Source organism: Pelmatolapia mariae, linkage group LG7 (genome assembly GCF_036321145.2).
Source record: "Pelmatolapia mariae isolate MD_Pm_ZW linkage group LG7, Pm_UMD_F_2, whole genome shotgun sequence".
Lineage (NCBI taxonomy): Eukaryota > Metazoa > Chordata > Actinopteri > Cichliformes > Cichlidae > Pelmatolapia > Pelmatolapia mariae.
Window position 1 is genome coordinate 26,023,138 of NC_086233.1, and position 13,597 is coordinate 26,036,734.

Genomic DNA, 13,597 nt, shown 5'->3' on the forward strand with positions numbered 1-13,597 from the left:
TTGCAGGAATGTGAAGTTTGACTTGTATGGTCATCTCAGACTTTCCTCTTTAAACAGGACTGTGACGGTTTAAAGTCTGCAAACTCCTGCTTATAACCGGTGTTTTATTCACATAACAGCTCCAATGTTGTCCTTTGCGGCTTCATTTAATGGTAAACAGACAAAATGCTACAACAGAGTCTATTAAATAGTTTGTGATTTTCTGCCAATTGAAGATTTAGGAGTCTCATAATTTTTCCTGCGTAATAACATTTAAATGTTTAGTGAGAATTATCACTTTGGAAAAGATAAGGCACGTAATATTTTCTTGTCTCTAATTCTGCACTTCAGTTCGGTGGGAAAGGCAGGAGGAAGTTTCTGGCTTTCTGAGACGTCATAAAGTCAATATGTCATTCCGAAATAAAAAATATTTCAACAATCAAAGATTTCTGTTATATTTAGATTCCTTCATGGTTGCTTAGAGAGAAAAGAGCCAGGAGCCTTACCTCTAATGTGGTCTACTGTGGCCTTAGGGCCACAAAGATAGTTCCCCTTTAAATTTCTCTTCGTGTTTTGACAGCACTTCAAGAAGTTTCCTTGCTCAGTTTATCCTTTTAAAGCTCCCTTCACCTCCACATTAGATGGTGGCTGAGTAGAGTGGAGGATGCTGTACACGTGAAGCAAAAGGGTCCGTGTGAAACATAGTCTGTGAGTTTAATGATAAACGCTTCAAAGTCATTTTTGGAAGTCCTATCCCCAGAAAAGAACATAATCACAGATGGTTTTTAGCTTTTATCTCGTTCATCCATTTCTCTTTTTTTCTGGTTTCAGTGGACAAGGCTCCTGCAATATTTGTCTCTTCTCCACGCTGACTCCTGGATGACCTTCGAGTTGGTTCATGAGACATCACTGATGTTAGATCAGGGGTTGGGATCGGGAGGTCAGGGGTCATAAGGGCCATGTCGGAGAACTAGCGACTGAGGGGCAGCTGAGGCAGCGACATGGCCTGATGAGAGAGACTCTGAGAGGTCAGGACAGAGAAGGGATGACCTGGGGAGCAAATCATAAAAAACACACAAGATTTAAAAAAAAAAAAAAAAAAAAAAAAAAAAGCAAAATGTGTGTCTTACAAAGCAACTCCCATAATTTAAAAAGTCAAAACAAATACTAAAAATGATGTGCCTATTTACACCACAGTAAATGATAACTCACTGTCAATGTACCCATGAAGGGCCACCATGCGCGCGCGCTCGGGACTGCCAAACGGAGAGTAATGCAGCTCATCGGGCAGAGATGAGGGTATCCTGGACTGAGGATGACCTTGAGGAGCCCCGCTGTGCTGGGGCGTGTGCTTTTTATGTCTTGCTCTGCAGTTTTGAAACCACACCTATGAAGATGCAATGTAACCAGACATCATGTGGCTATATTCTGAAAGTTTGTCTTTTCAGTGGCATGTATTTAGAACAGCTGTAAGAATGTGTTTCGTTAGTTTAGCATTTTAACATTTAATTATATTGACATCATAGATTTGTGCTTTTTATACACACTGCTCACCTGTATGACTCTTCTGCTTAGGCCTGTCATGTCGGCTAGTTTTTGTAGCGTCTGGGCATCCGGATTGTTGTCCTGAGCAAACTGTGCCTGCATGATCTGCACAATGAGACAAAATATTAGGTACTGTGTCAGGGCTTTGGCACAGTAAATCAACGTTGTGCACTTCGGTGTTGCTGAGAGCGTTTCTCACCTGTAGCTGTTCTGCGGTGAACGATGTCCGTGCTCTTTTGGCCGGTTTGGGTTGACTGTCTTGTTCTGTTGGAACTGCTCCCTCTAATGTGATGCCGTTGCCTAAAAACATACACACACACATGCAAGTCAGATAATAGTTCAGTGATAAATAAAGTGACTATAGATGTCAGGAGAAATAGGTAGTCTACAGGACTTGAAAATTTTATCATATCAAAGGGACCTCAGGAGTTTTGATGCCCCAGCAGGGACCCAAATTTAAGAGCCGTGGCCTACTTTTCCGCTCTTGCAGCATAACATGCTAATTCTGTAGGTATTACCGTTCTCAGAAAATTAACAGATATCAATCATTTGAAATAGTTATGACAAGGAATGATTCAATCAGACAATAAATTTGCTGAAAAGCACAGCTTCAGATATATCTTGTCATTTACCCAACCACTCACCGCTCTCAGCTGCTCGTTTGAGGTTCTCCACCATGGTGTCGTAGTGGATTCGGCACAAGACCTTCTCCTCCACCAAACCAAACTCTTCTCCCGTGGACAGCTGCCTCTTACACGAGTAGCAGGCAAAACATGCCAAGTGGTATGCGTTTCCCCTTGCACGCCGCACCCAGTCGCTGGCGTATATCTGTCGCCCGCAGCGGGCACACTTAGTACCAAACCTACTGTGAGGGGGAGAAGAACAGAGCAGCAGAATGAGGAATTATGGGTAAAAAAAAGGCAAAAAGATAAAATTGTTGCAGAACAGAAAATGAAACATACACAGTGACTTCCTTTTCTTTGAGAATATTTTCTTGAAGTGAAGTTTGACATGGATTTGTTTTTTAATTTCTGGCAAAGCTCAGAAGCTTTAAAGGAAACCTTGGAGGAGGAGGATATGGCTTTCAGAAAAGACTCCTGAGTGCGGCTGCAAGCTGAGCCTTGAATGCAAACAAACCAACACCTGCAATTTCCTGACTGATGCATGAAGCCCCTGACACATATATACACACACACACAAAAACACACATAAGCCAGGTTGGCTTTAAACACAGTGGAAGATGAAGAAAAACCCAGATGACATCATTCTAGATCGCCTCGCTGTAACTGATAGCAACAGCGAGGTTGGCGGTGAATAAACCCAAACCACCTGACTTGTTGTTATGGATGGGTGGTCGGTGGGAGAGAGAAAGATGTAAGGCTAGAAATGCTTCAAGATAATTCCTCATTAGCAAGAAATAAGATAGCTGAACATCTGCTTAGTTTAAATGTTTTAAATGAGGGGGATAAAATGGGACACGGGGGTCAAAGAAGAAATAAAGGCTGCTGTAGATTTATAACTAATCCCACAAAAAGGCCTTCCTATCCCGTATGTCGGTGGCCATTCTTCTAAAAAGAAAAAATGTAAATCCCAAATATTAAAAAAGTATTTTCAAATTTATTAATACATTAGTAATATGTGTGTAGAAATTAGTCAAATTGAGCTGCAGCACTTGTGCTTTATGAAATAAGATATATCAGACATAGGCAATACAGATGATACTTGTTTAGGGGAAAAATGTCGAATATCTCATATCCCTTCACGAGATGTGTTTACTGTGCAGCTGGGTCCGTGGAGTATCCAAATAAATCTCCATTTTATTGCAACAGAAATATTATAGATGTTCCCTGTTTTGCACAAGAATAAAAAGATATTAAGCGCCTCATTTGAAGGACCCATTATGGGTTTTAATGGGTATCAAACGCTTTAGGTTGGAGATGGTTATGGTTATGTTAAGAGCCATTGTTGGGGTCGGCAGCTGCCAATTCTCCTGGAGGAGGCCAGATTTGTAAGCAGCCTGAAAGAAAGTGCTTCTTCAAGGGTAAAACTGGCGTGGAAGGGGGTGGGGGTAAACATGCGCAGTGTGCTGCACTGTACAGCCGGATTTGTGTACATTCATCAGCCGTGCTCACCCCGATATTTCGCTCGCTGCTCTATACACAGCCACAAACATGAGCCATATTTAGAGTCAGAGGTCAGTGGAGCTGGCGGAGGGCAGGGAGCCGGAAAAGAATAGTCATGGAGAGAGAGAGAGAGAGGACGTAAGTGACTGAGACAGGGAGTCGTAGGGCTGGGGGGAAATGGCAAAGTGGAGAGCGTAAGCGGCGGAGAGAGCGAGCAAAGAGAGCTGGGGGTGCAGAGGAGCACAAGGGCTGCCAAGTGAGTGGGTTTGGCAGCGTATGCGTGCACTCAAGTCCACTCTATCTAGGATGAAAGCATACTAAGGCCCTGACATCTCACAAGCTTGTAACCGTCCTTATGTGCAGGAGCTTGTTTGCCAGAAGTCACTTTTATGCATGTAGTGTGGTGCAGACTATTTATGGGGCATCATTAGGCGACTTCTGTTTGAGGGTCAACCTAGTTTTTATCATCACAGGTCAACAAATCATATAGATATCACAACAAATGCAAAAAATGGTATTCATCAAGGGGGGGGAAAGCAGTGCGACTGTAACAGCGAGTCCTTGTGATGACCTTCAAGGAAAATTGGCTGGCATGGCACCCACTAAGGGCTTAAGTTGTCTCTGATACGTTCAGATTTAACCAAACAACCTCTTATGTGCCATTAAAGCCGCTCCGGGAGACAAATGGACTGCACGGTTCACTGTACGATATCCTTTCAGACTGTTACAGAGAAGTCGGGCCTGTTTCTACAGTAAAGAGGAAAACATTGTGGAACGTTGCAGCTAATGCAGCATGACAGCTTGTCAGTTTCATGGTCCGAGACAGAACCCAGAAAAAGCTGCAAACCATCCCTTGTTTTAACCCCCTCCTCCTCTTCTGTCTTCCTCCCCTCCCTCCTACTTCTGCACCCATACTTTTTCTGTATCTTATTTTCCCTTTGCACCAAAAAACTGATGTTTATTTTGGATCCGTGTCAATCCTCGCAGCCCTTATATCACTCACCGCAAAACTTCCTTTCCTCCTCAGACTTCTCCTATTTGCTCCCCTTATTCTGTCTAATTTTTACTCTTTTTTTATACAGTAATTCACCTGCTGCTGAAAGAGGGGCCTGAGGAGGTACACGTTTTTTGGATTATTTATGATGTGCTCTGAGAACATGCTAATCTCTATTAGATTTGTCCTGAGAGAGGCTGTGCGGTTTGTGTGCGAGAGGTTCACATTAGGCTGACAGGATTCTGAGCTGAGAAAAAGAGGGGAAATGTTTCATATGCTTTACGTCTTTTAACAGGTTTTAATAGATCAGGGTTTTATGGATAAACCCTGCAGAAAATACAAGTCCTTGACACTCTCATCCGCTGCTCTTTTAGCCTGTAGTAACTAGGAATACGGGCAGTTTTCTTTGCAACAGCCAATCTGATTTTCAGCATGAAGAATCTAGTGCAGCGCTTTAACTGAGCAGCGTAACACTGTGTGTCACAGATGTCTTATTATAATTTTAATTCATTCGCTTCTTGATAAAAATCTCTGTAGCTGCTGCTCTCCTTTGTTGCTATGGAGACCTAATCAGCTAACCAGAGGTGGGTGGTTGATGAATAATTATTATTGCAAAAAAATAAAAAAATAAAAAAAATTCAAGCACACACACACACGCATAAAGAGACATGCACACATCCACATGTGCTCACATCTCACCCACGAAGTTCATTACATACGTGGACTCTGGTTACAGTGTCAGTGTCACGGGGTGCCCCTGATTAGGGCAACTTCCTGTGTGGCCTGCAGCTCACGGACGCGGCTGGGGTTTCTATGGGGCAAGGCGAGGGAGGGCTGCAAGGAGGCGAGGGGGGAGAGGGGAGGAGGCTGATAAAGAAATGGTTTGCGTATGTGTGTGTGGTTGAGAGAGAGAGAGAGAGAGAGAGAAAGCAAGCCCCCAAGGCCTGACATGGGTTTGAGAGGCACAGCGGGGGCTCTGTCCTGCACCCCTATAACGCTGACATCGCCCCCACCCAACCTCTGCATACACATACACACGTATATGGAGGGAAACCCACTCTGATTTCCTGCTATTACGCCCCATTAAAGCAGCTGTCAGTCCAAAGCCAGATGAGAGGCTGACACAGATGAGGAAATATCTCCAGAGGTTTGAAAGCAGCCCAAAGGATCTGGACTTGCAGCGGTGTTTAGCCTAGTTTAAATCTGGCCTAAACCCAGATTACAGTTTATATTTACAGAAGTAACCATTGCACAGGCCCCAGCCCTGCAGCAAAGCTTCAATGCAGCATTTTTTAAAATAGCATCACATTCTCAGAGTAACTTATAAGGACATCGAATCCAAAAGCACTGATGTTATTGTGCAAAAGAGGGGTTTCGTCCACATATTGTAACCATACTAACCATTCTCTTCTTGCAGTAGTTTTTAATCTGCGTATCTGCATTATGAACTCTTTTATGACTATGCTTGTCATTCCTGTCTTTAGAGTCATAGTTCTGTACAGCAGATAGATGACAAATGTGAGGTAAACTGTGGAGCAGTTTGGGTCTTTTGACCAGTTTTTAAACTTCTAAATTTAGGAAATTAGTTGCTTTGCATTTTGTGAAAATAACTATAAGTTTTTCATATAAAACATCTGTGCAGAAAAACCTTTTTCATTCACACCCTTTATTAAAAAACTTTTTAAACAAAATTAGGAAAAATAACAAGAGTAATAATACGTTTTATTTTAGGGGGAAATGTGTCAGTTTATGTGACAGTTTAATTTAGACCCCCAGTTTCTATGAATTAAATATTTTCTTAGCTTTCTGTGTATTTAAATAATTAATTAACAACCATATAGGTTTAAAAATGCCACTTAACTACATCTATGACCAAATTAACCAGAAAGAGGCCCTAAGTGACCCTCATTATACACAACAAACGCATTTCATTTTTACCCAGGATGCAGAAATCAACCACTACAGAGCAAAGAAAATTAAATTAGCACAATAATGACAAATGGCTTTTAATATCTGGGGCTAAAATACTGCAGTAATTCTGAAAAGAGATTATATTATATTATTGAGGTCTTTGGCGTCTGATTATGTACAATTGTCGCCACTTTCAGGCCTTTAAAACGCTAAAGAGTAAGTGACTAAATATTTGTCAGATGCCTTGATGATTAAAAGAAATAATAATTGCTGCAGTGTTGCACTTCTCCTATGATGGGATGACGCAACATTGCCGAGGTTTTCTCTGTTTTAATTCGTTGGCGCACAGAGAAGAAAGAGAAGCAATCTGATGAAAGACAACTCTACCAACAAGTGACAATATACCTTAAAACAATCAAGCGCTTAAAACTCTTTGACTGTAAGAGAGCTTAAACTGTTTTATTCATTACCATCTTTGGAGATCTGATACTATGACGTACTTAAGCGTCCACATTTAAAAAGCATTTCTGAGTCTCTCAGTGAGCAGTGTGGAGGTAAATTCTGAGGGAGCATTTAACCAGAGGTGGGTTGGTAAAATATTATGGTGCGGCAGAGCAAACACAAAAGTCTCCATTTTCGGGAAAAAATGAGCAAAATGACTGGCAGCTGCTAGACATGCATAAATAAACAGAGATCTGTGTGTGTTGGTGACCAGTGTGTGCGTGTGAGTAGGTGGATTATGTGCGCAGGTGTTTGCATTGGGCATTTCTGCTAATGCCCATTTCAAAGTTTCACATTTGTGTTTTTATGTTTCTTATTACATGTTTGTCCGTGTGCAGGTATCTGTCTCAGGGTGTGTTTTCAGTTTGGACATAAGCCACATTCACACGAGTTACATGCTGACCAGGAACTCGGGGCGGTCTAATTGCTGGTCTGGAGGCTTGAGGGTCTGGGGTGGGGGGACAACTAATTGCTGGTGATTATAAACCTCAGAGCAGTGACTTGGTGTCAGATTTTGATCAGACAAACACCAACGCTCACTTGCAGCTCCATGCACTCACTCACTCACACACACACACACACACACACACACAGAGCGTTAAGCACAAATTGGCACACGTGTCCATACGATTAATACACCAGCTCCAGGCTACTGAACAGAAATTTACCATACTGATGCTGCTGTGAACCCCATTTAACCCTGTACTACCACACACACACAGGCCTGCACGCATTTCTATATTTTCCTCTCGCTTTTTGGCACTCACAAAAACACACAAAGAGGGAATACAAATCTGAGTCAAAACATCAGACAGGCTTTCCTAGTCCAGCTTGTATTGTAATAAAATTGTACAAAATTTGCCTACGCATTCATGGCATGTTGTATACAGACAGTATACAATTTTATTTTGTATTATTTTAGATATATTATCATAGCTCGTTGTTATCGTTCTTGACAGTGACAGAGATATTTAATTTTTAAGGTTTACTAAACAATCATTATTGGGGGTTTTATTATTATTGTTATTAGGCTTGATTCTCTAATTGAAATTATATTTGCTTTTTAAAAATGAGACATATCCTTTTATTATAGAATAGAATAGAATAGAATAGATATTAGGCATTTCCTTTTTTGCACTTAAACTCTGGTTGTCTATAGGGACCGACTAAATCCGGACAGCTCAAACTGGCATTTCCGCTAATTTCCGTTTACATCACGTGTCCCTGTCAGGGTGTTAAAACAGTTATCCGCGCGCATCGTGGCACGTGGTGTGTTAATTTTGTACCTCATTCAAGACTGCGTCATGAGAAAATGATTTCACCAGCTTTTAGGCACTAAATGCTGGTGAAAGGATCCAATGATCGGGCAGTTGCAAAACACAAAAACACGCCCAGCCAGTCTGGCACAGTGCACTGGAAATGCATAAATAAGCGAAAAGAAACTTAAGTGTGCTAACTTTAATTTGCCTTTTAAGATCTGATATGATCAAAGCGGTAAAGAGAAGCTGGTCAGAACAAGGTCAAAAGCGTTTTTCTTTAAATAGCGTAAAACTACACAGCCCACAACTTTTTAAACTTTTTAATGAAATTTTCCCAGAGTGCAGCACTCCAGTGTTTTTCCTTTTATAGGCCTAGCTGCTGAAAATGTCGCGTTTTTTGGATAGCCATAACAAAACTGAATCTTTCAGCCCTTCGCTGTAGGCAAAAGCTTTTATTTTGTTACACACTTTCAGTTTTTGAAAAGGCTTTTCAAGAATATATGAGGCAACCCACATGCATACGTTTCAAAGGATAAGCGTGCGTGAGTGCACGTGTGTGCGACGAGAGAGAGAGAGAGAGAGAGAGAGAGAGCTGTGCTGGCAGAGGGGCGGACGTGGTATTTTGAAAACACGGCCATAAACTTACCCTACCTGAAATAATCCATTTTACAGAAGATCTCTTTGTTTTTGATGTAGCAGCTGCTGTGCTGACGTAGTGACGTCCTGCACACTGAGCACTCCAGACAGCGCACGTGCCAAATCAGGTTGTTCACCTGCAAAGAGACACCAAGCGTGTCAAACACACACAAACTGATGATATAAGGCCGCATTAAGGACTTAGGGTGTCTGCTGTGGTGAGTAATGACTCTGTCACACTGTGGAACACTGACGTGATGCAGCAGCATGCGTTATGAACGCGCCTGCGCAAATCCGATCGATCATGAGCTTATTTTGAATGTTTATGAGAGATATAAATAAAGGGGTTTTTTTAACTATTTTTTAAAATGTATTTTTACTCACTATTCTAACTGAATAAATAAAATACAAAAAACTCTAAATAAAAAAAAATGCCTCACAATTTTGAGCCATTTATGAGTATAATGCTGAAACTATAAGGCGTGCAGATGTTTCTGTATTTTAGCAATATGCTTTTTAGGAGTTTTGGGTTTTTTTTTTTTGCTTGTTTGTTTTTGTCCTAAAACATATTTTATTGGCAATTAAAATATTATATGAAATATTAAGGCATGAACCGATATTTTCTGTGACTGGGCGATTATTTTCTTCTTCGTTAAACAGCACTATAATCGTTTAGGAAAACAATAATTTTAAAAAATGTTTCAAAATTATTATTTTTTTAATTATACTTTTCCAAGCTTACAGGCAGCAAAGCCATCCGGCTTGTCTATTTATTCATATGACAGAGTTAAAGGAGGCTGCCAAAAACACTTGCCTTAATGTTAGATTTATATTTATAACCTTAAATGATTATTAGTACTTATTATTATTATTTGCCCTAATAGATATATTTTTCGTTGATGAATTTGAGTTGTTTTTAATTACTATTTTGAATACGGTGTTAAATAATCAGTCCCGACATTTAAAATCATGGGAAAAATATATTACTTTTTTTTTTTTTAAAAAACTGGCTAAATAAAGAAGACAAACAATTGTTGCACACAAAAGATTTTAATTGTTTAGTTTTTGAGATCGTATAAATTAAATATATCCAGAGAATTTACAACATGTATAGACAAAACGTCTTCTATAGATAATTGCAGATAAACTAATAGATCTGGACATGAAAAATACAATAAAATAAAATAAAAATTTCAGTGTGACTAATTTATTATAATAGCCTAAACATTTAATTTAAGCCCAGACATTAAATATTTAAATAAAATAACCTCCTTTATCTTATCTGTCCCGCGGATGTCGAACAAAGTAGGCAGATAACGAACTAATGATCTTCACACTTCCTGACACACACACACGGCCGCGCGCGCACTAGTGAAGATTGTTTGGGGTTGGAAACACACGAGCGCACGCGACAAAAGCAGGGCGTCCTGGCTGTGAAACAGCAAAAGAACCAAAACATCCCTGTTGTGACTGTCTGCGGTCTCCCAAACACAGAGCGCCGTTTAATCTCCGTTTCCTGAAATGTTACGGTGGCGATAACATGGCTGAGATTTAGAAACAAATCGCCTCTTGTGTCTTTTCCTGTTTTCCGAGTTGGCTACAAGATAATAAAAGTTTTAAGTAAGTCAGGCATATAGCTGCTTTCAAATATCATTGCAACCTTTTTTTTTTTTCTTCTTTTCTTCTGTTTTCAGTTTGAAGTTGTATTTATTTATTTATTTTGCTTTCAATCTCCAAATTGCGTTAAATTCCGTGCAAACTTACGGCGGGCCTGCCAAATCCAAAAATAAGAGCAGAGTCAGCACAGCATCCTACTTCATTAGCTCCCGATTGCCTTGTGCAGACGAACTATTTCTGTCTGTTAATGTAAAAAGGAAAACAAAAAGTCTAAAAGTATGGCGGGCCTCTCACCTTCAGCAAGTATCTGTCCAGGATCTCCAGACCGCAGCTGGCGCACAGGTTCTTCCCGGTGGACGGCACCGAGCTGGTGGTGGAGGTCGGCGAGCACACGGAGGGGGTGGACGGAGTGCTGGGGGAAGAGCGAGTGTCCTCCCGCTCCATGTTGGACCGCTGGGATTCTCCGTCTGAGTGAGACTGCAAGAGGGCATCAGCAGAGCTCAGCACTGACACACACACACCGATCATCCTCATCAGCGCGCTGACAGTTTTCAGATGTCGCCATTTTTTTTACCATGTGTTTGCACTGCAGTGCGCGCATAATTCACAAATTTAACCTTATCTGTGATCCCGTTTCGCCAGCGTGAATGCGCGTGGGCCAAACGGTCATCCGCTGCACGCTATCGGCGCACTGAAAGAGCCTTTTTTAAACATATATGTTTTAAAGCATAAACGGGCAATAAAGCTCTCACCATTGGCGTGTGCTTAGAGTCCACACTGCAGCGCGAGGCTCCCGGTGTGCTCTGGTGCTCGGTGGAGATCACCTACAAGAAAACGATCAGTGAGCGGCAGGTCTTCATCACTTTCTCTGTCTCATCATCAGCTGAGCCGAGCAATCCTCGGGATACATTTGCGGACAGCTCTCCGAGGCTACTCCTATATAAAGTAGTCCTGACAATAAACCCCCGGTTAAACCTGTTTAAAAGGCCCCCTGCAACAAAAGGCAATGTTTTAATGAAGCTATCTCAAATTGGATTGATTTTGTTCCCCCTGCCCTTAACCCATGCCTCTCAGAATAATAGTATTTTCTTCGCAATCCAGGACACGAGACTGGAGGATGGGGAGTGAAGTGGGGTGTGTGTGTGTGTGGGGGGGGGGGGGGGGGTGGGCACTACCTGTAATTACAAATAGCTTGAAACGCTGGGGGGATAAGAGGGACACGGAGTGTCAATTTCAGCTGTCAATCAGAGTGGAAAAAAGGCAACGGGTCACCCAAAGAATTGCAAATTTGATTTTTAATGGCTGTAATTAAAATCTAATTCTCTTCACGCGAATTGGCAGCGCTCGAGAGGCTCGCGGACAGCAAATCACGCCATTCATACGCAGAAGGAGCGCGTGCAGCTGATCTCCACACACACACACAAGAAACATGATTCTTGTGAGATCACGGAGAGACAAAAAACAAAATCCCCGCACGATCCCCGCCCCGGGGGGGCTGCCGAAGAAACTGCGCGCTTCTGCCGTCCGTCCCGTTCAGTGAGAGAAGAAACTGGCATGTTGAAAATATCCCACAGTAAAACTAGAGCCTAGTATAGCATCCGCACTGCACATATGACTAGCTGCAAGTAGAGTCATTTTAAACCTTTTTAAAAAGGCCCAAACATTGCGTTTCCAGAGTGTCAGTACCTGCTTTGTTGGGATTCCTTCGGACAGAATTTTATTTCCCTCTGAAAGAGGGGACAACACTTCATTTTTCCAGTACATGAACCCCTGGCGTCTCAGAGTTTCCAGAGTCTGGGATCAGGAGAATAGTCGGCGATGGGCGTGAAAAAAAAAGAAAAAGAAAACAAAAAAGTAAAAAATGGGGAAAAACAGTTATATCCGTACCATGAATGAACTGTGGCGCGCACTTTTGTTTTACAAAAAAATGTCTCTTTAAAACACGAACACGGTCTGTCACGGCAGTGATGCAGCCACGCAGCGCCGGAGAGTTTTGCTTGCTGCTCTTCACAACAGATTTCTTACGTTTGCCCCTGTCTCTCTCTCTCTGTCTGTCTTCTTCTTCTCTCTTTCCCTTTTCTGATCGGGGGTCCGACCACAGGAAGTGAATCAAATCGAGGCGCCTCGTAAAAACACCCCCCCAAAAAGAAAAGCTCTTGAGGTTCAGCAGAGACCTGCGGGGCTGCACAGGCGAGCGGAGAACCTGAGTGTCTCTGCAGAGCTGCAGTGAAAGTTTGTGCGAGACTCTGGCCTGCCTTATAGTTAAAGAAGGGGGAGGGCGAGTAAAGAGTTTCATGTGCGTGAGAAGGCTGGACGCGCAGTTTGGAACAGTTCTGATTCCTCAAAGCTCTGCTGGTGGATGTTTGATATCTTAGACATTTATAGCAGCAGAGGGGGAAAAATAAAATTATAGTTGTTTATATGATTGTCATTTATTTGCTACTGGAAATATACAGCTGGCGTTGACCGCGGACAACAATGCGGCAATTAACGCACAAGTTTGCGCGTGAAAACCAAAGTTTTTGTTATAGACACGCTGATTGCTGTGTATATGCGGATAAAACCATATGTATGTTCTTATTACTCATTTATATATATAAAAAAGAAAAAATAGTCATAATTAAAGAGAAGACAATTTTGAGACTGAATTTAGTTCAACTCCATGATTCAAAATATAATTCCGTTAATATTTTGGATAATTTTATGCCAGTTGTCGCTATGCTTGCAGTTATTTAAAGAACATAAATATTGCGATTTAAGGCATCATGTATTTATAAAATAAAACTGGTTGAAGTTAAAATTCAATAAAAAATAAGAATAAATTTGATTTATAAGTAATAAGGTAAAAGATGTATATTAGTAGGGCAAATATTCACGATTTACAGATCTTTCAAACACAGCTGGGGCTACGTTTAAATCCACAGATTAATGTGTTTGTTTATTTTTAATGTAAATCCTTAATACAATTATGCAAAAGTATAAAGACATATACATAAATACATAAACTATAGGAGCTGATGTAACTGAATCTA

General features: G+C 41.3%; 1 protein-coding gene across 1 annotated transcript; it reads right to left on the bottom strand.

Moving 5' to 3' along the window:
* Positions 1-440: 440 nt before the first annotated feature.
* On the bottom strand, positions 441-12,374 carry lhx6a (LIM homeobox 6a). Its single transcript, XM_063480696.1, has 9 exons — positions 12,252-12,374; positions 11,318-11,389; positions 10,860-11,042; positions 8,964-9,085; positions 2,169-2,389; positions 1,724-1,824; positions 1,534-1,629; positions 1,192-1,366; positions 441-1,029 (listed from the first exon to the last, which is right to left on the bottom strand). Exons 1-9 carry the CDS (start codon positions 12,327-12,329, stop codon positions 950-952), a joined length of 1,128 nt encoding a protein of 375 aa, XP_063336766.1. The 5' UTR covers positions 12,330-12,374; the 3' UTR covers positions 441-949.
* Between the last annotated feature and the right edge of the window lie 1,223 nt (positions 12,375-13,597).

What these genes read in the sequence shown, in the direction of transcription:
- lhx6a (XM_063480696.1), bottom strand. Translation starts at nt 12,329, where the DNA reads ATGTACTGGAAAAATGAAGTGTTGTCCCCTCTTTCAGAGGGAAATAAA. An exon ending in ACTCTAAGCACACGCCAATG is followed by an intron (nt 11,043 to 11,317) that starts GTGAGAGCTTTA and finishes GCCCTCTTGCAG; the next exon opens with TCTCACTCAGACGGAGAATC. An exon ending in TCACCGCAGAACAGCTACAG is followed by an intron (nt 1,630 to 1,723) that starts GTGAGAAACGCT and finishes CTCATTGTGCAG; the next exon opens with ATCATGCAGGCACAGTTTGC.